Below are 25,582 nucleotides of genomic sequence, written 5' to 3'. Positions count from 1 at the left end.
GGGTATAATGAAATTCAGTTTAGTTCTAATATGAGTCACAACAATTGACACTTAAAGTTTGAATTACAATGCCAGGTTTTAGTGGCATAACCACCAGGATTCAATTTGATTATAACTAATTTCTAATATAGTAGTTTTATAGTCTTTTCATTGGAAATAGTCCATGGAACTGAATTCAGCAAAATAAAATTAAGTACTTCTGTTAAAACAGAAATTTTAAAGAACCTTAAAGTTATCATCTTCTATTGGAAGATGGACAAGCCAACTGGAATGTCAACACTTCAGAAAGTAACGTGTTAATGATGGAGAAACAACATTACCTATCACTATTTGCTCAATAATATTAGAAGCCATACTAAAAAGTATTTTTATTGTTCCTTAGAACAAGTCACTGTTTTTCACTTTTATGCATTCTAGTTTTAAAATTTTAGATTTTTTACATTACTCTTCATTTTTGTACATTTTTGCTTTTTAATAAGGTAACATTGGCTAGCAACACTGCAGATGGTTGAAAGGTACAAGATCACACACTTCATGTGTACGTTACTACACCAAACCTATCAGCAAGGAACCAATAGGACTTTGCCAAAGCACATAGTGTCCCCTTTTCACTTTGCTTCCCCCCCCCCCACTATTTCCTGTCCTCAGGAAGTCCAAATTCCACAGACTAGGGTTTCTCATTAGTATGGTTTTAACTATTTATTTTATTTCTTCATAGTCCACATATAAATGAGACCATCTGATAGTTGTCTTTTTCTTCCTATCTATTTTGTTAGCATAATACCCTCCAGTCCTATCCACAAATGGCTAATGATCAATTATTTGTTTTTAATAGCTGAGTAGTATCAATTGTGTCTATATACCACATCTTCTTAATCTACTCAGATGGCTTCGGTTTTTGCCATACCTTGACTGTAGCAGATATTGTTGTGATTTCCCAAAATGTTCATGCCTTTTAAAATTAGACTTTTAATTTTTGTTTGTCTGCAGTCTTCAAGTAGTTACCTAGGAGTACAATCACTGGCTATATGATAGATAAATTTTACTATTTTTATAACTATATCAATATGGTTTTCCATAGGGCATAACTACCCTATATTAGCACTAACAGAGTACAGAGACTCCTTTTACTCCATCTTGTTTCTGATTGTTTTGTGTCTGATCTTTTTGATATAACCTATTCCTGCAGGTGTGAAATGTTACCTCACTGTGATTTTCATTTGCCTTTCCCTGATGATAAGTCATTTTTTTCATATACTTGTTGGCCATCAGTGTGTCTTCAATAGAGATGGGCCTACTTAGCTATCCTGCCCATTTTCTGATTGGGATTTATTGGTTTAGGTGTTTATTTATGAGTTCTTTGTAGATATAGGGTATCAACACTATCTGAGAATTAATATTTGCAAATATGTTCTCTCATTCAGTAGTATGTCCTTTTTGTTTTAGTGATAATTTTTTTCACTGTACAAAACTTCATTTTGATGTAGTCCCTTTATGTTACCTTTTGTTTCTCTTTGTTGGAGATGAACCCAATATTGGTGAAACTAGAGCCAGTAAATATGTTATTTCACCATTGTCTTCTTCCATGTATTTTATGGTGCTAGCTTTTATGTCCAACTTAAATTAAATCCAAATTAAAGTAAATTAAATCCACTAGGATTTAAACTTTGTGTATGGTGTGAGTTAGTGGTGAAATTTATTTATTTTGCAAGTGGCCAAAAGGTTCACAGCACTATTTATTGAAGGGACTTTTATTTCTATTATGCTCTTGCCTCCTTTACTGTAAACTAGCTTTCCAGATAGGTGTGGGTTTATTTTGAAGCTGTCATTTCTATTCCATTGATCTGTATGTCTCTCTTTGTTTCAGTATCATACCATTTTGTTGATTATTTAGAATAATATATTTAGAAGTCTGGATTTTGGTGCCACCATCTCTCTTTTATATGCCAGTATATTTTGTCTATTTGGCTTTTTAGTGGCTGCACATGAATTTTAGTCATGTTTATTCTATTTCTTTGAAGAATGCCATTAAAACTTTGATAGGGACTTTATGAATATGTATATTGTTTTCAGGATTATGGCCATTTTAAAAATGTTAGTTTTCCAACTGAAAATCAGGGAATAATTTTCCATTTCCTTGTGTATTACTCCATTTCTTTTAACAATATCTTATAGTTTTCTTTGTATAGGTCTTACACCCCCTTTGCTAAGTTTATTTCTTGGTATTTAATTCCTTTAGACATAACTGAAAACAATATTAGTTCCTTGGTTCCTTTGTCTCCTAGCTTGTTTGCAAATAGATACACAACTGATTTTCATAAATTGATTTTGTAATATTCTATTTGGTTGAACTGATTTGTTTCAACTAGAATTTTTAGAAGATTTTTTAGGGTTTTTTAAATATTATCAAGTCACCTTCAAATAATGATAGTTTTACTTCTTCCCAATTTAGGCCCTTGCATTTCTTTCTCTTGACTCTGTTGTGTTTAGGACTTCCAATACTATGGTAGTATTGAATAGTAGTAGTGAAAGTGAACATCTTTGTCTTTTGCCAGAAGATCTTAGTAGAATAGATTTCAATTTATCACCATTGAAAATGATGTTATCTGTGGGTTTATTATATATGGCCTTTTATGTTGAGGTATGGTCCATCAATACCCATTTTCAGAGGGTTTTTATCGTAAGTAAATATTAATATTTATCAAATGCTTTCTCCATATCTATTGATAGGATTATATAACTTTTATAATTAACTTTATATTAGCTTTTATAACTTTCATTTTGTAGGGTAATGAATTATGTTGATTGATTTTCAAATAAATCCTACTTTCTCGTGGTGTATATTTGTTTTAATGCATTATTTAATTCTGTTTTCAAAATAAAACATCTATCCAAGTTTTTTCTATCTATATTCATCAGGAAATTGATCTGTAGCCTTCTTTTATTGTGAAACTTTGTCTGGGTATAAACTTTGTCTGGATATATTATAAGGCTAATGTTGGCATCATAAAGTGTGCTTAAAAGCATACCTTATTTCTTAATATCTGGAATAAATAAAAAAAACTATAGGTATTATTCATAGTGGAAGGTTTTCAACTCAATAATGAAACCATCTGTTCCTAGGCTTTTTGGGAGGGGAGACTTTTAATTACAATTTCAATTACCTCCCTGTAATTAGTTTGTTGAGGTTTTCTGTTTCTCCCTGACATGGCTTTGGATGTTAGCATATTTCTAAGAATTTGTATATCTTTTTCAGGTTATTAATGTACTTGTGTACACATGTTTCTAGTAATTTCTTACATCCTTTAAATTTCAGAAATATCTATGGGAATATCTCCTTTTTCATATAAAATCATATCTGTTTGAGTTTTTCCCCTTTGTGTGTGTGTGTGTGAACATAGCTAAATGTCTCTTTTTTTTCCCCAAAGAACCACTTACTGGTTAAACTAAGTTAGAATTATATCGGCCATGTAAGACATTAAAATATTTTATTTAGTTGTTATACCAAATAACTTCTCCTTATTAATCTATCATAATATATGTTTATAGCAATGTGATATCTTAGCATAAAATCTCCAAATTTCAAATAACAAGATACATAAGTGTGTTATGATATATCTGACTGTGAATATTATTCTACCAGCAAAGATATAATTAACATGAAATTAAATTAAGTGTGGACTCTTTGTTCCAAAAGTTTCTTAAGAAACTTGCAAAATATCATGTATCAAAAATCTAATAGTTCTAGGAATTAAATGATAAGCACTGAAGCCAGGTTTCTACCCTCAGATCTAGAATTGTTCTGTCTATACAAATCATGAAGTACCTTAGTAAACTGCCAATCTAGTTCATACTTAAGAATTTTATAACAAACTCTTCCTATAATGCCTAAAAGTCAATAAACTCCAGTTATAATTTATAAACAGCCATGATTTATTATAGTGATTCTATTTTATCTCTGTTAAACATCTCTCCTAGGACACTGATAAACCTATAATACTGCTTTTATTTTGAAATCAGTACTACCAAACCTGAACTACTGTTTTTATTTTGCATACTATGCAAACACACATGGTAATATGAATAACCATGGTGGAAATATAATTTTGTATATTGTCAGAGATTGTAATTCTAGTGACATAATCCCAGGATCCAATTATTTTTTATTCTACTTTCTGGGTCATATGTTGTGCACAAGGATGGTCGGGATGAAGAAATTTTGGAATAATGAAAAACAAATGTATCTTGTGTCTGGGATAGTAGGAGAGAGAATTTCAAGGAAGTATAGAATGGCTGAATGTCTACACAAAGGCTCATTTGAAGTCTATGTCCCTGCATTTAAAATGTACTACACAGTTTTATTTCACAGTTCTATTCAACTCTACAGTTCACATACAGAGAGGAGATTTGACTCTGAGACTCTGAAAATTTCAAGAGAGTTGAGGATAAATGCAATGAATTGAACAAATTTCTACAATTAGTTTGGGTAAGGGGAAAATGGGTCTACGGGGTAGAGAAAGTAGGAACAGGGTAGCAGGGTCAATAGTTCTTAGATCGTGAAACCATGTAAGGAGGAAATGCAAAAAGATAGAAGATAGCAGGAGAATATGGAATGTTTGAATTTGAAATTCCATGGCTGCTATTCCTAATAAATATTATTCCATGGGTCCTCCCTGGTGGTGCATAAGGTTAAAGCACAGCACTATGCAGCTATCCACAGTCACTGTAGTGCAAGTTCAATCCCTGGCCAGGGAGCTGACCCATATGGGGTGGCAGACCTCTCCTGTTATGCCCATTGCCCTCTCAGCAGTTTATGTGAGTGGATCTGCCTGTTCTGCTCCCCACTCTGTCTTTCACCCCCTGCACCTCTGGCCTATACCCCAGTTCTTGTATGCATCAATAATCTTAAAAAAATGACCAGGTTTGATAAAAACTGTTATTTGCATCAATTAGATATTAACTATAACATAATTACAATATAAATGAAAAATATTATTATATCCTAGTTAGCTTTTGTTGCCTGACAAAAGGAGCTTGAAATTTGCCTGCTTTTTATAAAAATAGATACAAAAATAGATACATCCATTATCCTCTTATCTACAAAAGAATACCTTGTCTTTTACCATAATAAGAAAACAGGAAAGATAGTGTAAATGTTCAACTTCTCACTTTAACACAATATGACTTTCTGCTACCCTCTTTACCACCTAAAGTGTCCTGTTGTATCAAGCATATACAACTTTTCCAACTTGTTTTACAAGTTTAACAAGTGGATCTACTTACACAAGGTAAACAGAAAACCACACATGTATCTAAAATATCCCTCCATGTTACTCCCCACACCCTCCACAAGAATATATTAAATCATTTATAATTCTGGTTCCAGTCAGTCTCTAAATGTGACTGCTTATGAATAAGCTTTCAGTAATAGATTAACATATAATAAAAATGATTGATACCTTAAACATTTTATGAGTTATTTAGATCTACAAGGAACTGATTTACCAAATAATTTAATTGAATAATTTTAAATCATTAATTACCTTTCTATATTCTTCTCCACCAACATTTAAATATACTCATACAAAATAAGAACAATATTTTTTTGCCTACATTAAGGAAAATGATCAAGTTTCACAATCTTACCAGAGGACAAAACATTCTGTTATTTCTTCAATAACTTTTATAGGCAATATAATATATACAGTAGCAAGGTTGATATTTGTGTTTTTTGATGTGGTAAACTAGTCATATCAAATGCAAATCTTTGTCAAGAAGATATCCAACAACAGAAGAATTACTTTGGAAAATATAAATCCTACATTCTTCTGTAGCGTAACATCAGATTTCAACTTTAACAAGGTCATAGACATCAAAATACCCTCACACCCAGAAAGATGAGGAATTGTCTCCTTTAACTGCTTGAATCTATTAAAAAATGTGTTTTTTAAATTATGAACATATAAATATTTTATAACCCAAATATTTGATTGTAATATTTTATAGTATTTTGGGTTGCTTTATTTTTTTATTGTTGTATCTATAAGGTGCTGATTTTTGTGCATATGGCAGTTTCATTTTAGTGTGTATATCCAATTTAACACTTTTAAGAAAAATTTCCCTATGTATAGAAAGTCCATAAATCAAGTACTGCATACATATAGATAATTTTCAAAATTTGGTGTATACTTTTACAGATACAATACTATCTTAACTAATTTTTTTAAAGATTTATTTATTCATTCATACAGAACTGGGGTACAAGCCAGATATGCAGGAGTGGTGAGAGGCTTTACCAAAGACAGAGTGGGGAACAGAACAGGCAGATTGGCGAAGTACACTGCTGAGGGGAGCAGTGGGCGGGTCAGGAGAGGTCTGCCAAGCCATGTGGATCACCTCCCTGGCAGGGGATCGAGTTCGCACTGAAGCAGCTGTAACTAGCTTGCGGTGCTATGTCCTAACCCGTTGCGCCACCATTGAGGGCCATTATCTTAACTATTACAGAAACTAGAATCACCTAAAACTAGTCTTATCTGTATTCTTGAAGATTGCCCTAGTTATTTTTGTCTTTTGGCAATTTTAGATAAATTTTACATTCAGTTTCTAATATACACAAAGAGCCTATGATATTGATAATTAGTGGGATCTGTAGACTAAGTTGAAAAAGACTTGTGTTTACAATATCAGTCCTCTAGACAATAAACACGATATATCTGTCCATTTATCCCAACTTTTTTTTATATCACACAAAATTTTTAAAGTTTTTCATGTAGAGGTTCCTCACATCTTTATTCCTAGATATTTGATATTTCTAGAATGATTGAAAATCACATTAATTTCATGCTTTAAGTGTTTATTGATATATACATATGTAATTGATGTTTTAATATTAATTCCATGCCAAGGCAAACCTAGCTAACCTAGTTATTATTTTTATATTATCCTGAAAAGTCTTCAAACATATCATACTATCTCCAATTCATAAGTTTTATCTCATTATATTCAATTTTCACTGTTTTTCATTTATTTTGTCCGCTTTATTCTGCTACTCTGTTTCCCACCTACAAGTTAATGTTCAATATAACTGTCAACAACTTGTTGCCATTAAGGTATTCTTTTAAAACACCTATTTTATGAATAAATATAATGTTTGCTGTAAACTTTCTGAAGGTATTCTTTGTGAAAAAAAGGGAAGTTTATTTTGTTTCAATTTTACCTCTTTATTTCTAAGAGTTATTTTTTTAATTAGATGTCCATATATTAATCTGTATTTACCAAGATTAATATATAACTTTCTCCCTTAATAATGCTAAAACAGTGAGTTTTAGTGATTGACATTTTAGTGTCTAAGAATATTTATTTGTTTATTTATTTATTTAATTTCTTAGCTGAAGTACTAGTGAAATGCCTTCCATCAGTTAACACCAGAGGACACCCACCAACCATCAACCATATTCCACCATCATAGATCTTTCCTCTTAGTTCTCCTTACCAGTTCTATAGTGAGATATCAAGAATTAGTATATGAACGTGCCTTTAACTGACTATTAATCCAGTACATGATATTACATAAATTAGTGACACTACCTGGTTGTAATTTTTCTCCTTTTGATTTGTTTCATTTACATTATTCTTTCAAGCTCCAACCATGTTGCCACAAATGGCATGAGTTTATCTTTTTTTTGATTGCCAAGTAGTATTCCATTGTGTTTATGTACCACATCTTCTTAATTCACTCATTTATTTTGGGAGCTCTTAGGTTCTTACCATAAGTCTGTAATTTAGCTATAATAAATAGCATTGCAATAAGCAAGGGTATGCAAACTTTCTTTCAAATAAATGTTATTAAATTTTGCCTAAATTCATAAGAATGAAACTACTGGGTCCTATGGTAGATCCAATTTTAATATTTGAGACACCTCGGTACTGCTTTTCATAAAAGCTGGACCAATTTGATTTCCCACCAACAGTGTGTGCATGTGTAGATAGGGAGGGGGAATCCCATTTTTCTCCACATAATCACCACACTTCTGGGTTTTTCCATTTGGGTCATTCTCACAGGTATGAGATTACATCTCAATATGTTCTTAATTTGCATTTATCCAATACAATTGTCAACTAATTTTCTTGTGCCCAAGTGAATATCTTCTTCTGTTTAGTTATTTTGCCCATTTTTGATTAGGTTATTAATTTTGTTTTTATAGAGTATTATCCGTAATTTGTAGATCTTTGATAGCAGTTCTTTCTCCAATGTGTGTTATACAAATATTTTCTTCTATTTTTGTTTTTGTTATAGTTTCACGGTAGAGGGTTTTTTTATTCTGATGTTCTCCCAGATGTTTATGTTCTCTTTTGTTTTCCTTGCTGTTGAGGCAAATCCCTAAAAATGTTGCTAAACCTTTGTCATGAAATGTACTGCTTATGCTTTCAGTTTTGCATCTAAGTCTTTGATCCATTTTGAGCTGCTTATAGTGTGAGGTCATGGCCATCTCATTATTTTGCATGTACCTATCCAGATTTCCCAACACCACTCATTGAATAGGTGTTCCTTGTTCCAGTGTTGTTTTTTTTTTACCTCATTGTCTTTGATTAATTGTCCATATACGTGTGTATTTCTGGACTCTGTATTCTCTAACATCTTCCCCAAGAGAGGCCCAGGGTCTCACCTCTATTTCATAGTTTATTTTTAGTTCATTTTAATTTGTTATAATATTTTATAGGCTTTTTATTCTGATGTACTCCTAGATATTTATGTACTCTTTTGTTTTCCTTGCTGTTAAGGCAAATCCCTAAAACTGTTAATACTGTTTACATCATTGTTCACATTATAGACATGTAAGACTCTCCCTTCAGGCATTATGCCCATACCCAAAGAACCCATAGTCTACAACCAGGGACTCTGTGTCCCTCCCTTACCTGTTATTCCTTTCTTCCTTGTCCCTGACTTCCTCAGGCTGCAGCCATTTATACAATAAAATCAAGATACTCATTTATTTTTGGTTATATTCAATTTGCTTGCTTTTTTTTTTTTTTTTGTCAATGAACACATTTTACTGCAATCTCTTTTCAAGACAGGGTAAATTCTAGCCAAAAAATTCAAGAATGTTAAATGAAGAAAATTATAATATGTTAATGTGTGCAAAATTAATCTACAAAACATAACAAAGGTAATAATCTTTAAATGTTTGAATCTAAAATAGACTTAGGCCTCAATCTTCATAACCAATTAAACATAAGTCTTTGAAAAACAGTGCTTAGTTTCTCAATCTCTTAGCTTGCTCTTCTTAAATTGGTGTGTGTGTGTGCGCGCGCACGCGTGCACGCATACACTTACGTACCCTGAGGAAAAGGCAGTGCTAAATGCCACATCACTTTCCTGGGTTATTGTCCCCTGGATCATACATCTTTAGTTTTCAAATACATTATACATTTTTTAAATTGTTCTCAGCGGGAGGATTATCTAAGTTACTAAAATTGAAAGTCAAGAATCCCATTACTATTACCATTTGATTTCTAAGTACAGCAATAAATATAATATCAGTTGATTTGGTTTCTGCAAGAATGTGTGAATTGGCTAAGTTGCAAATTGTATGCTGTAGATGAAGAAAGTATAACAAACAGCCTTTCATATGAATGATGATGATTCTAATCAATGTTAATAGTTCTCTTCACTCATAAATATAGTGTTCTATTATTTCGTAGGTATTACTTTACAATTTTTAGCTACTATCTTGGTCTTGTTTCATCACTTTTTCAAATAGTTATTTTTCTTCCAAATATCTCATGTAGATTTAAAACTTGATTTTTAAAAGTTGAGTGAATATTTCCTTTTTGTTGAGATTAGCAGCTTCTGAGCATATTACAGAAAGAAAAAAAAATTAACTATATTTGCACTTCACTGAAAATTTAGAAAAAAAAAAATACCCAAAGAATTAATTGTTGGAACAATATCTTGTCCCAATATGGGACAAAAAATGTTACTATAAATAAAAAATACACTCTAAGGGAAATAAAATTATATAAAACATGATAAATTCTGATCTTTTAAAGTTTGGGAGTATGAGTTTTTATAGACTTTCTTTAGATAGAGTGACAATATAAAAAAATTAATTATCCTTTGAACAAACTCTTTAATATATCTAATGGAAATGTAATTTACAGATTACAATGAAGAGAATTCCAGGCATAAAACATTTAAAGTGCAAAGGACCTTGAACAGAAACTAAAATATCTCATATAGCATTTCACAAGGCTTTTGAGAGAGTAGAAAGTGATAAGATCTGGAAATTGACCTGTGGTCATTTGGTTGTTATAGACCTTGGTAGACATCAGTAGAGAATTTCGATTTTTTTTTTTCCTGACAGCAGTGAGAGTTCAGTGAAAGTTTTAGGCAGGGGAGTATGGAAATATCACTGTAATTTCTAAAGAGCACCAGGATGATAGACTTAGGAGTAATAGTGTTTAGAATGTAAATAAACAATTTTTTTCTAAAGATATATATATTTTTAAAGATTTATTTATTTATGCATACAGAAATGAGGTACAGCCTAAGGTGCAGGGGCAGCAAGAGGATTCACCAGCAGAGTGGGGAGCAGAACAAGTAGATCGACAAAGTACACTGATGAAGGGAGCAGCAGGGGAGTCAGGAGAGGTCTTCTGTGCCAGGCAGATAACCTCTGGGGTGGGGATTAAACTCACAGAAATGGCCAGGGCCTGGCTTAACTTCACGGTGCAGTACTCCAACCCTCTGCACCACCAGGGAGGGGCCTAAGTAAAACTTTTAAGTAGTTCAGAAAGTCTAATCTAAGAAGATGCAGCAGCAGTGCAAATAATGAGATGAGCTAGACCTGATGTTGTGCAACCATGCAGGCCAGACAGATTCTTCATCAATGCAGGCAAACAGAATAAGAATTTTGGAATCTTAGAGGTGTCTGTCATGCTTTGATGCTGAAGCAGGAGACTGTATCCACAGGCAGGAAGGCACAGAGAGACTGAAATGTGGAGCACTACTGAGCCATTTAGCCCCCTAAAACAGCTAGCACAGGGCTACATAGCTGCTACATTGCTGTGAAACAAGGCCCATCAGTTGCTTGCTGGATGTCCAGAAGCCGGAAAATATAACATTTAAATGTGATGGGCTGTCTGTTATTTGGAAGACAAAAAAAAAAAAAAAAAAAGCCAGATTAACTCATTTTCTTATACCTTGGTATGAAATCTGTAGGTAAAATGTGATAGGGCTTGGGAAATGGAATGTGGAGTAATTACTATTTAGCCTGAGAAATTGAGTGAATAGTGTGACTGGGATATTAATATGGAAGTTAAAGTATGGTTAAGTTTGATACATAAATTATAAGTAAAAATCATGTGTTAAGGGAAATTAAACCTTGAAATATACATCTGTGATTCATCAAAGTATACTGTAAGTGATATTCAAAGTTAAGTAACTTGAGATTACCCAGAATGGGTACATTGGCAGAGAATGACAGCAGTCTAAATATTGAGTCCAAAAGCACTATAATGTTGAGAAGATGGAGAGGAGGATTCTTCAAGTTTGCAAAAGAGTGGCTAGGTGATTAGAAGTACAACAAAGCAAATGTGATGAAATAATATTTTTGATCTAAAGATCTTTGATTGGCTATGATTCTAGAGATTTAACCAAAAATTATCATTTAAATTTATTAACTAGAGGGGTCTCTAGGGTGGTGCAGGAGCTAAAGTCTCAGCTCTGTCAAACTATGGACTGCCGCTGCAGCATGAGTTTGATCGCAGCCAGAGAACTGACTCAGCTGATACAGCAGTTCTCTCCTCTCTTGCCTGCAATAGATCTACCTGTTCTGTCCTATCTCTATCTCTGGTGAATTGTTTCACCATCACCCCAACCTCTGCACATCTGGCCTACACCCCAGTTCTTATGTGCATAAATAAATAATATTTTAATTAAAATTATAGACTAGAAATCTAAAAAGGGATGAGTTATAAGCACAATATTATGAATATCACTTAAATAGATGGTAATCAAGTTTTTGCAAATAAAGTATTTGTGTTTATAATGAAGGGCAAATAATTTTAGTTTTCAACAAAAGATTTGAAAAAAATCATTTAAATGACATTTAAACGTTATACTCAATATGTATGATGCTTCTTTTTGAATCAGTGTCATATAAACTTATAAAAGAATATTAAATATGAAGTGATGAACATAAATAAAATACACAGATATGTTCTAATGTTATTAAGATTTTTCACTAGTTAAAAGTTAATTGAGTATTGATCATAGGTCCTCATATTTTCAATAACTACTTGTTGATGTTCTTTTATTTTCTTCTCTTCTTTCCTCAGGTGGAGAGGTCCCCTACACAACCCTGGCTACCCGAATGATGATGGGGGCTTGGTGGCTATTTGCTTTGATTGTCATCTCATCTTATACAGCAAACCTTGCTGCTTTTCTCACTATAACCCGGATTGAAAGCTCCATCCAGTAAGTAGTCAATGTGCTCCACTCTTAAAGTATTCAACAGCTACTAATTACCACAATCAGTTTTACTGTGGTACTTTCATGCTATAAGATCAGGACTGCATGGAATTTATGCCTTATTAGAACACAATGTTCAATATATTGTTTTTTTTTTTTCAAAGTTTATTTTTCATCATTTTGCACATTTTTTTTTCCATCTCGATTGTAATCCCCGCGGGTTTCCCATCACCAAATCACCCCTGTGCCACCACCATAGTCCCGTGCATTTCTCCCCCCTCTTCCCCCCCGTTTTTGATCCCATTCCCCACTCCACTCCCACAGAATGTCTCTGGTATATGGTTGTTCATTATTTTTGTTATTTTCTCGCCTGGTCCATTATACTCCTGCTATGAGTGAAACCATCAGGTAGTTTTCTTTCTCTTTCTGGCTTATCTCACTAAGCATGATCTTTTCCAGCTCCATCCAAGTTGCTGCAAAAGACATGTGTTTCTCTTTTTTGGTTGCTGAGTAATATTCCATTGTGTATATGTACCACATCTTTCTAATCCAGTCATCTACTTTTGGGCATTTCAGCTGCTTCCATGTTTTTCCAATTGTAAATAAAGCAGCAATAAACATGGGGATACAAGTATCTTTTTCAATCAGTGTTTTTGTGTCTTTTGGGTAGATACCTAGGAGTGGGATTGCTGGGTCGTAGGGAAGCTCCATGTTTAGCAGTTTGAGGAAACTCCAAACAGTTTTCCATAGTGGTTGTACTAGTTTGCATTCCCACCAGCAGTGCAGGAGAGTTCCTTTTTCTCCACATCCTCGCCAACATTTGTTGTTGCTAGTTGTTTGAAGATGTGCCATTCTCACTGGAGTGAGGTGGTATCTCATTGTGGTTTTAATTTGCATCTCCCTTATTACGAGTGATGTTGAACATTTTTTCATATGCCTATTAGCCATCTGCATTTCCTCTTTGGAGAAGTGTCTTTTTAGCTCTACTGCCCATTTTTTGATGGGGTTGTTGACTTTATTTTTGTTGAGTTTCATCAGTTCTCTGTATATTTTTGTGATCAGTCCTTTATCGCTACTTTTGTGTGAGAAAATGTTTTCCCAATTAGTGATCTTTCTGTTTGTTTTTAGTAATGTCTCTTTTGTTGTACAGAAGCTCTTTAACTTGATGTAGTCCCATCTATTTATCTTTGCCTTCACTATTGTGGCGTTGGGTGCTCTGTCTTTAAATGTTCAATATATTGTTTTAGAAAAAATATATTCAGTAAGTTTTATACTAAAGCAATGTAGTCTGAATTTTCTAAATGTGAATATCATTTATTTCTCCAAAAATCTGACAATCAAGGAATTTCATTAGTGATAAAAAAATCCTTAAAACAGAAATGTTATTCTTATCTTGCAAAAAATAAGCAAATGAAGTTCATAAAAGCAATACTAAAATTAAATCAAGAACAAATGAATTATTTAATAAGTAAGGTATTTTTCTTCACTTGTTTTTGGTGTACAAACTGAAATCCCAGTATTTAACTTGTTTTGTCACTGTTTCATCCACTAATGGAAATGGAATTTCCAATTTCTCTCATCTTTTTGTTAAAGAAGTTTCACGTTCTTTCAAATTATTTCCTTGATAGACAATTCTATGTATTGCATGTTATAAATAGAGCAGATTAAAGATCATGGAAAGCATAAACTGATAACCTCATCAAAATTATGTTTTAAAGAATAATGAAAATAGTTATCACTTCCCAGCCAAAAAAGTCAACAAAATAAGCAAAATTATGAACATAGCAATAAACATGCATACAATACTCAAAAAATATCAGAATTCATGTTAAATATTTGACATACATTGGCATACTTATTACTTAGAACTATCTTCTGAAACATATCCAGTTAATAATCCATTTTATAACTGGAGTTGAGAAGTAACCATCCCCCAAAGTATGCAGCTAGTAAGTGATTGATTAAAAACTAGTCATTAATCTCTTTGATTCCTAAATTCAATCACACAAATTCCCCTTTATATTTCCTTATACAGCTTTATAAATAATGAGTTAGATTTTTATTGGTTGTTAGGGATGAGATTCTTAAAATCTCAAATGACTTGAGTAAATAAAACATGAAAAGTTTGCTTGTTTTAAGTAAATTATGGAACATATCTCTTGAGATGACGTAATTACATATAAAGCTGGTATCATTTAGGGGTAAACTGCTTTAATATTTCCAGTCAATAGAAAACATATTAAAAATATAATTTTAATATCCCATGCAAGAGAGATAAAAAAGCAGTATAAAAAAAATAAAGGAGTAATTTATTTCACTTATTTACTTCTCAATAAAATATATTTCTTACTAGATAGGTTTAAATTATCACATTTTGAATATATGTAAAACTAACGGCCTATTTAGTTCACGTTTGACTTTGAAGCACATAAATTCTAAATAAAATAATGGTTTTATAAAGTAAATTGCAAAACAGTGATGATGATAATAATAAATTCTGATTTTTATGATGCTAAGTCTATTATATATATTAATATTTCTCAAAATAAATCTAAAAGTACAGATTATACCTCTGCTCCCATTTTGATGAAAAGAAAATCACTTTCAATGCTAACTCACATTATTATAAGTCAAAGAAGGCTATAAAAAATCTTATCTATAGACTAATTTTGAAAAGGGAAATCAGAGCCCAAAGAGTGAGAATGCTAGCTACTGCTCTCCCCAAACTTAACTAATTTCATGCCTGAGTTGTGTTGGTAAAATAATTGCCTGCAATGTTTGTTGCAAACATTCAATGTTTTATTTGTAAAAATATAAAGTCTTCTTGGGAAAATTCTAAATCAAGTTTTCTTATAAAAGACAAAAAAAAAACTTTATTAAGATCCAGTGTCATGCTTTTAATCATATCTATTCATAATTGCTCATAACTACATGAAGCAATGCTTATCAACATTCCTTTTCTGTAACCTAATTTTGTACCGTACTTACACAAACAACATATTCATTTCCAAAATTCTAAGGCATTTCTCTAGAGTATGAGGGTCAGAATTGGCTAGAGATTTAGTGATAGAGAGAAGTAAAGTGGCCAGTATAGGACAGAGCACTAAGAGAAACTTGCAGTTTGATAGGAGAAATTCATTGTATTTATTCTGGGAAGCTGAATACATTCTCTAAAATTCTCACCTCCTTTTCAAAATTAGTTATGTATTGGCAACTAGCTTTCTGTTTGTCACTTGCCATTAGTAAAAAGAAAAAGTGAAATTTTTGCAAAAAAGGTAAACTCAAATTTAATTTCATATCCCATCAGGGGCAGAGGCAACCTATCACAACTATGTTCTCCTCCTGGTAACTCTATGGTCAGGTTTTGCTGATGACTCATTAATTCTCTTTGCCCCTAACTCTGACTCCTGGCTTTGGTTTGAGAAGCTTCCATTTCTAATCTAATATCTTGTTAATTATCCCAGGCCTCCCTCCAGTTAACTTGCACTGTCTAACATCAATCCCTCCCCCATATGTAGTCCAATATTATTTGGAAATTTGAATGGGGGTGGCATTTTCAGTAAATGCCACTGGATGCGGTGGTCAGATCTGTCCCTATCTAAGGGACCTGGAATATTGCCTTTCTAGCGCTCTCCCCTAAACTTCTGGATTAGTCTTCTCAGCTATTTCTGTAGAGAGGTTTTGCTGGAATCCAAGGTTGTGGGAACAGGTGTTTGAGCCTGCTGCTCTCTCTCTTGGAGAATAGTTGGTGTTTAATGGTCTCTAAATGAAAGGAAACAAACTTAATAATACAATTGAGTATACAAGTTACAGAAAAGGGAATGAGAAATATAGAATCTTAGGGTGCTCAGGAAAGGTAGCATCCCTGTGAGAAACTCTTCTCTAAGTCTTCCAGCTTGTCTTGAATTTTTCTTATGGTAAACATTCTGCTTAACATAGTAGCATTTTTTCTTCCTCTAGATAAAACCATAGTTCCCTTGGGCAGCAATAAACACATAACTATTAGGGGGAATCTCACAGTACAATTTTTCAAAGAACCTTTAAGTGTAGGTAGGTGTTAGAAGATAGAAGAACTGGTGTAGCAGGCCAGTTTAAAATCTGATTACCCTTGATTTATTTATTGGATGCACATTGTTTGGGTCGTGGCAAGCAGAACTCGTCTTTTTTTTTTTTAAGATTTATTTATGTATGCATACAGAACTGGGGTACAGGCCAGAGGTACAGCAGCAGTGAGAGGATTCACCAGAGACAGAGTGGGGAACAGAACAGGCTGACTGATAAAGTACACTGCTGAGGGGAGCAGTGGGCAGATGAGGAGAAGTCTGCCACGCCATGTGAATCACCTCTGGAGCTGGCAGGGATTGAATTCATGCGGAAGTGGCTTTAACTTCCTAGTGCTTTAACCCACTGCGTCACCCGGGAGTGCTCTGAATTTTTGTCTTTTAACAAGACAAGTTTGACAAGTTTATTAGGTAGCAAGATGATTGAAGTACAGCATCTCTGTTTTTCAACAACAATCGTTTGTTGTTGCAAAATAGAGGGGGTACTGATATATAATTATAAAAATGCCTAATACATATGTAAGCTGTATTCATATAGCTAACAAGCTGTATATTTATGCATGGACCTATAGATACTAAATACTGTGATAGGCATGTAGTCTCTAAAGATATTGCAATGTTATCTGTGAGTCACAATCTAGTTGGAGGGTAGAATGAATACAGAACATAATGGAAAGAATGATTTTACTCAGTAACTTGGAGGTAGAAGGAAAGAAGCTAGCTGGTATTACAGAAATTCTCTTCTATGTCTTCTAACAGCTTGATATTGAAGGATAAACTTCAATAGACTAAAGAGGTATTAGTAGTGTACATTTGCACAAACAGCAGACGTATGAAACTCCTAGGACAGTGCCTACCTAGCAACTGGTAGATTGTAAGAATATGTTAATCTTCTTTTTGAATTGGGATAGGAAATGAGAGTACAGAAAATTAAATATAAAAGGAGGGTGGGACCACAACTTGGAGGGCATGATAACACTTGTTAAGAAATTTGGAATCTTTCCTGGGGACAATGGAAAATGACATCACTTAAGAAAGACAGTTTATTGGTAAAGAGATGGATGAATGGGAAAGAAGAAATATGGGAGCGGACTGAAAGTTGTGAAAGGGGTTTAAATACATGTCTTTATGACATCTCAATACTATGATTTTATTCTCTACAATCCAATTCACATATGTTCTTATTTAAAGGATGAAGGTTAATTTAAGAGAAACTTTGTTTTAGAAATTTGTGTCTCCAGCTAATAGCTACCTTTCTAGTAAATACAGGGATATTACCTCAGTTTATTAACAAAAAAAATATGAGAGGATGAGGACAGGGGAGAAAAGAGGTACTTACATGAGGATAACTCACTCTATTAAATAACATTTCAAACACAAAATATAGTATCTCAGGGTTTCACTTTATGGACTCCATCTTGCCCTGTTAGTTACTTTAAGACTTATCCATCTATAAACACATATTTTATTAAATTTAGATTTCTTCTTCTTCAGATAAAACTAGTATAAGACTATTTTGAGAAAATAAGAAAGCACAACACAGCTTTAAGGATAAAGCATTCATAATCCATAATCTTCATGTAATAATAAATTCTAATATTTAAACAAACTTTAACTGTTCATTCTGAGGTAATAATTTATACACAGGAAACTGCAGACACATTCACCAAATTTTCCCAATGGTTTCATCTTAGATAATGTTGGAACAGTCTCACAACCACTGAATTGATGTGGTTAGAATGTGTGTTTAGCATTATGTCATTTTATCTGTGCAAAAAGCTTAACCAGCACTGCAATAGAGAGATAATTTGTAAACCATTATAATAATGTCTCTCATTCTGTCACTTTATAATCACACTATCCCTTCTTCCTCAACTTTCTTCACTACTAGAAAACATGAATTTTAGTCAAGATTTTTAGTTAAATTGAATCTTATAGTATGTGGGCTATATACTCAGTATAATGGCCTTAAAACCCATCTACATGTTTAGATACATCTAATTCATTGCTTTTGTTGCTGAGTAGTAGTCCATGATATGGTTACACCAATTTCCTTAACAATTTACCTAACAAATGACATCTTTATTATTTTTACATTTTAGCTATTACAAATAAAGCTGCTGAGAACATTCATGTACAGGTTTCTTTATAGGTATATTTCCATCTCTCTGACATAAATGTTCAGGAATGTGATTGATCATTTATGTGGTAAGAATATATTTCGTTTTTTTTATGGATCCTCCCTGTTGGTGCAGTGGGTGAAAGCACAACACCAAGAAGCTAAAGCCACTTCCGTATGAGTTGGATCCCCGCCCCGGAGTTGACACACATGGCACAGTAGACCTCTCCTGATCTGCCTACTGCTCCCCTCAGCAGTGCACTTAGTCAGTGGGCCTGTTCTGCTCCCACTAAGTCTCTGGTGAATCCTATCACTGCCCCTGCACCTCTGACCTGTACCCCAGTTCTGTATGCATAAATAAATAAATCTTTAAAAAAAAAAACTGTCAGATTATTTTCCAGAATTGTAGACACTATTTTACATCCCTACCAACCATGAATGGAAAATTCAGTCTTTCTGCATCCTTTGCTATTGTTACTATTTTTTTTTTAATTTTCGTTATTTAAGTAGGTATTCAGATACTGTTGTGATTTGAGTTTAATTTCTTTAGTGGCTACTGATGTTAAACATCTTTTCATGTACCTCGTTGATATCCTATTATCTTCTTACTTGAAAGTTCTTATGTTCATTTTCTTTTTTTCTTGCAAATTTACTTGCTTATTTTATAAGAGTTATATTCATTATCACAAAAATTAATATACAAAATTATTAATAAGAAATAATACAGATAACTTATTCTAATTTTCATTTTTGTTTGACATTTCATTTTAGCCACTTATTGTTAAATTTTATTTTCCCAATAGCTCACTCATACCATATAGATCAGTTTGTAAACAAATGTTTATTTTATGTAATTTCTTAATTTATTAACATTGGTTTATAACATTATATAAATGTTAGCACATACAAAGAAAGTATACAACATTTTAAACCAGCATCTGTATAAAACAAAATATGTATTTTTTGCCACCAAAAGTCTAGTTTCCATTCTTCTTCTAATTGACTCATTTAATCTGATTTACTTATCTCCTTTTCCCCCCAAATTTGAATGTCCTTTTTTTTAACATTCTGACTTAAATTTGAAGTTATATTATTTCTCTTCCATATGTTCACATTTTTCACTCATCATCCACCAAACCACTATACCAATGCCCCCTATACCAGTTTCCCAGCCCCAACTCCTCCTCTCTGTTCCCTCTGGTAATGGATAAATTATTTCACTGAATGAAAGATTTATTCTGACTTCATTTTGCCTGTGCATCTTTTTGTGATTTATATTCCACAGATGAATAAAATCATCTAGTATTTGTATTTCAGGTTCTGATTTAGTTAACTTAATATGATCACTTCAAGGTCCAGTGATTTTGTCTCAATATTTTTTCAGATCACTGAAGTATTCAATTCAGTGAATATCCCATAATTTCTTTTTTTTAAAGATTTATTTATTTATTCATACAGAACTGGGGTACAGGCCAGAGATGCGAAGGGTGAGCGGCTTCACCAGAGACAGAGTGGGGAGCAGAACAGGCAGATCCACGAAGTACACTGAGGGGAGCAGTGGGCGGGTCAGGAGAGGTCTGCCGCACCATGTGCTGGGGCAGGCGGGGATCGAACTCATGCACAAGTGGCTTAAGCTTCTTTGTGCAGTGCTTTACCCCACTTCGCCACCAGGGAGGGCCCGGGTCTATCTTTTAAAGTTGTGCTGTATCCAGGATTTTGTTGATGATTTTTGCATCTGTATTCATCAGAGATAGTGATCTATAATTTTCATTTTTCTCACTGTCTTTCTTTGTTTTTGGCATCAGGAGAATGTTGGTCTCATAGAATGTGTTAGAAAGTTTTACTGCCTCCTCAAATGTTTTGAGGAGTTTGAATAGGATAGATATTAAGTCTACTTTGAAGGTTTGTTATAATTGGCTGAAGAAGCCATCTGGTCCTTGACTTTCATTCTGAGGGGACATTTTATTACACTTTCAACTGCAGCACCTGTGATTGTACTGTTTAAGCTGTCTATGACATCTTTATTCAGTTTTGGGAAGTTGTTTGAGTTCAGAAATATGTTTATTTCTTCTAAGTTGTCTAATTTATTTGCATAAAGATACTATTAATGGAACCTTATGATGTTATAAATTTCTGCATCTTTTGTAATTTTGGCTCTTGCATTTCTGATTCTATTTTGGGTATTCTCTCTTTGTAAGCTTATGTAAGGCCTTGTAGATTTTATTTTTCAAAAGAACCAACTCTTGGTTGCACCAAAACCTTGGACTATATTTTTGTTTTCTATTTCACAATTTCTGTTTGAAATAAAAAATAATAATATTTTTTATCTTTTTTCCCCTAACTCTTTCACTATTTAGTTAGACTGTTTACTTGAGATTATATCTTCATCTCCAATAGTCTTGAGATACTTCACTTTTTCTTTTTTAACCCAGATGTTAAAAAGTAGATTGTTTAGTGTCTTTAAAATGCTTTGCTGTACTCTTGGGATTCTTTCAGTGGTTAAATTCTAGCTTTATGTTATTGTGTCTATGTAAATGTTTTATCTAATTTTTATCTTCACATATTTTTGAGAAATGTTTTCTGCCCAGTATATGGTCTATTATTTATTTATTTTAATAAATATTTATTTGTATATATTTTACATCATTGTTCATTTTTTTACCATGATCTAGTCTTGAAAATGTTCTGTGTGCAATTGAGAAGAAATTATATTCAGTTCCTTTGAGATAGAAAGTTTGATAAAATAACCATTAGATCTATCTAGTACAACACTTCATTTAAGATCTTTATTTGTTTGTTACATGTCTGCCTGAATCATCGATTCCTTTGTGCATTGTTCTCTTAAGATAACTGCCAATATTTTTTTTATTTTTACTGATGTTTTGTTTTAGGTTTCTTAATTGTTGTATTATATAACTAGTGTACCTATTTAGGTATAGAGATTGATAAAAGTTACATCTTTTTGAAGAATTATTGTTTTAATTATTATATAATGTCTTTCTTTGCCTCTGATTACATTTTACATTTAAAAGTCTAGTTTGTCCGATATGGAATAACAGTTCCTTCTTTTCTCTATGGACTCTGAGCATGTATGACCTTACACCAATCTTTTAGTTAGTTTTGGTCTTTTGGTGTTAAATGAGTGTCTTGCATACAAAGTAGGGAAGGCTAAAGCTTTTTAACCCACTTTTTCAGTCTATGCCTTAATTGTTGAGTTCAAGCCATTCAAATTTAGGATGATTAATGACATATACACTTAATTTCAATAATCTTGTCTTTGATTTTTTATTATTTTTTTCTTTTTTTCCTATGCATTTCCCTCTGTTATCTCTATCTGGCTGTCCCTGGAAATTCTACCAGTAATTTATTTGTTTCTTCATAGTTTCATTAACAAACTATTTCCTAAATGAGATAGAGAATCTCTATATTCATTCTTTCCCATTTTTCTACCTTTATTGCTTATCTTCTTGTATGTTCCCCATCCTATTGATTAAAAGCAAAAAAAGTTTTCTGACTTCCCTACCTAGTGCTTTGCTGCTTATTCACTTTTCTATTTCCTCACATATTACTTTCTTCTATCCATTTTCTCACCATTCAAGTTTATCTTCACAGTATGGGGTTACCTTCATACATCATGAAAACTACCTCTTCCAATCAAAATAAAATCCAATTCCATTACAAAGTATATGGAATGTTTCAAAAAATGATCCAGGCTGATTTTTTTTTTCCTCCTACTGGCACAAATTAACCTCTTCTCACACTTGTTCATGATCCAGTTAAGCCAAACACTTGAAGGACAATTTTATATCTCTGGAGTTTGCATGCTGCTTCTCTCCTTGAAATGGTGAGTCTTTTCTCACTTGTCTAGGCACAATTAGTAATTATCCATGTCTCTTCTTTTGAGAGTGTACAGGCCTTAAAAACAAAGACTTTGTAACCCTAGTGCCTCACAGAATATCTTGCACAGAGTATTTATAAGAATACACAACATAAATTGAATGCCTGATATATAACTTCCTAAATGCTATTATCTACAATTAGCAAATATAACAATACTGGATTGAAATAAGTAAATCAATAAAGCCCACAAAGGTAAGTATAAGATATTTTAAAAATAACTTGCAGAAAGAATTGATGGATGAATTAGATTTAGGTAGTTAATTCCAGATATTTCTAAGTTAATGGTATCCTACAAACATGTACCCGAGACCATAGATTTAAGCAAATGTGTACACAAATTCTGTCACTGATTAGCTAAATGCATTTTCTGCAATCATTTTAATTCTCATTCCCTCATCGGACAAAAGAGAATTGATTCAAATGCATATATTTATTGTAAGGAATGAACTAAACAAGGCATGCGTAATGGCACCACTCCTTAACAAGTCTCACCTCGCACTTCCTTCTGGTTTTCTTCTTGCTCTTTCAGAGATCACATGGATGTCTTACACTGTTCTCCCTCCTTTTCACCCCCATATTTGGAGGTGTCAATAATGATCAGTTTTTTTTTTATAATTTTCCACAATTTCATACACTAAATTTATTTTTCTTTTGTATTACATAACCCTCAAAGATTCTTACTGGTGCTACTGCTACTGCTATTATGTCTGAAATAAGTGTCCCCCGCCCAGCCAGCTTATTGGGTGTTTTATCTGTCCTGGGACTTAGATACTTTCTGAGTGTAAATAGAAAACAACCTGTTTGTCTGTAAGCCATATCTAAATGTAAGCATGAGTAAGGACTCAATAAAATGGTTCTGTTTTCTAATCATCCCTTCTTAACTATTGGTGAGAACAAGCTGTTATGGAGAGTAACTGGCGCTGAATATGATTCAGGACAGTTATCTGTCAGGGAAATGTTCTCCTTTAACTCATCTTAAATTACACAACATTAACACGTACTACCTTTCTGTGACTTTCCCTCAGGCTTAACTAGGTTTGATGTTTTCCTTTTTCAAACCACTTCACAACGACCTTGTTTGCATCCTGAAATGCATCTAGTTTTATACTGAAGTATTGTACTACTGATTTTACCTTCTTAAATTAATATATGTATGTTCTTCAATTTAATTTGTATCACCTCTGTATTCAACACAGTACTTTATATAATAACTTGCAGAACACATAGTTACAAGTAAATGTTCATAAAATAAATTAATCAGAAAAAGACTTCTTAGAATTTGGCCTGAAAGTTTGAACACTGTGACTAGTATATACGTATCACAAAAAATCAGAAAGAAGTGTGAAAGTTATTTCTTGATTCTGTTCCTTCACAAGGAGCCAGGGAGCCCCAAATTGTATGCTGTCTAGGTTTCCTTAGACTCTCCCTCACACTCTCATAGCCTTCCAATAGGAGGCAATTTTAGAGCTCTCAGAAGGGAATTGCACACTTTATTAGGAGTAGCCAAAGTAAAGGTGACTGAAGTGAGCAGGGCCTGAGTGGTGCTGCTTTCATGGCCCAGTTCCTCAGTCTTGTGCAGGCCTACCTCAGAGCACACAGGCCGTGCAGACACAGGGACACACTCTCCTTGCTCTGTGATGCTTAGTGATGAAATGGCTTACTTGTCAAAGTACTTAAATACTACAGTGATGGATATTTTATAAGTACATAGGCATGTAGATGTTATAAACAGGATTTTGTCTTCCTTTATTGGTGAAAAAAGAAAAAAAAACTCTAAGGTGTTGGTTTTTCAAAGTCACCTTTCAGGGAACATTTATTTAAAAGTTGTTCCCCTCTTATTTGTGCTTCCCAGGAACAAAGTTATTATCAGCACTAGTATGGGCTCTACACTAATTCACCAAGACAAAAAGTTTGCAAAATAATAAACTCTCTCAACTCCTAAGATGATCTCTTTCTCTCTCTCTCTCTCTCTCTCTCTCTTTTTTTTTTTCCTGGATGAACTGAACCATTCTAAATTAATTAAAAATTTTCTTCCCCAACCTTAGTCTTCCAAGCTTAGAAACCTATTAACTGCTCCTTTCTCTTCTCTATTTCATTTTACTTTCTTCCTTACTTGATGTCAGTGTGATAAATAAATTTTATCTACTACAGATATATGAATATATTTGGGAGTATGTGCCCTATGCTAAATAATATTCTCTTTACTCATTCCAAAGAAGATGGTTTGCATATGGAGTTTACTTTTGTGAAATTCATAGTGATAAAGGTAACAAGACAATAAATCACATTATGATCACCAGAAGGAAGGAGGGAGGAGGAAAAGCAAATTGTGCAAAAGTGTTCAGTTTTATGGTAAAAGATAGAACTGAGCGTTTAGTGGTGAATATGGTATTATATCTCCACACTGATATATAATGATAGATGCCTGAGACATGTAATATTATAATGAAACATTTCCTCAATAAAATCATGATGGTGTATGGGTGAATTGGTGGTGGGAATTTCAAGGGATTACACTCAAGATGAGAAAGCATACAATGTGTAAAAATGAAGAATGATGTAAAAATATATAAAACAAAAACAAAAAGAAAAAGGAAATCAATTACATTGGTGGCAGGTTGATTTGGCAGAACACTAATGAATAAGACAATGAAACTTGAGACCTAGGTTTAAATGTTCAGGTCTCTTTTCTGCTAATAAATAATGTAGCAAATACAAATTCATTTTTTTACTTTACTTTTCCATAGCTAAATATGATCCATTCCTTCTCTCACTCTACAGATTTTTTTCTACATTTTGAATTAAGTTATGTTATTGCCTATTCAACTATATCAATTGTACAGACAAGTTGTCTCCTTAAATAGCATCTGACATAATGGATAACAATGTATTCACATAAATACCTTAATAAAAGAAATCCTGGGCCCTCCCTGGTGGCGCAGCAGGTTAAAGCACTGCACTGAGAAGCTAAAGCCACTTCTGCATGAGTTCGATTCCCGCCTGCCCCGGAGGTGACCACATGGTGTGGCA

The 25,582-nt window shown here is 33.1% G+C and overlaps 1 protein-coding gene across 2 annotated transcripts in view; it reads left to right on the top strand.

Annotated features, from left to right (window-relative positions):
• GRID2 (glutamate receptor, ionotropic, delta 2) overlaps positions 1-25,582 on the top strand; it is a 1,454,036-nt gene that overhangs the window by 1,179,912 nt on the left and 248,542 nt on the right. For both annotated transcript variants that reach the window (XM_004681119.2, XM_004681118.2), the window contains one exon: positions 12,340-12,478. In XM_004681119.2, the coding sequence (XP_004681176.1) occupies positions 12,340-12,478 (139 nt within the window). The remainder of the gene's footprint in view (positions 1-12,339; positions 12,479-25,582) is intronic.

The sequence above is a fragment of the Condylura cristata genome, unplaced genomic scaffold (genome assembly GCF_000260355.1).
Source record: "Condylura cristata isolate star-nosed mole 26May11 unplaced genomic scaffold, ConCri1.0 scaffold00012, whole genome shotgun sequence".
In the NCBI taxonomy this organism is placed as follows: Eukaryota; Metazoa; Chordata; class Mammalia; order Eulipotyphla; family Talpidae; genus Condylura; species Condylura cristata.
The sequence above is the reverse complement of the archived record's forward strand: the minus strand, read 5'-3'. Positions and strand labels throughout refer to the sequence as shown.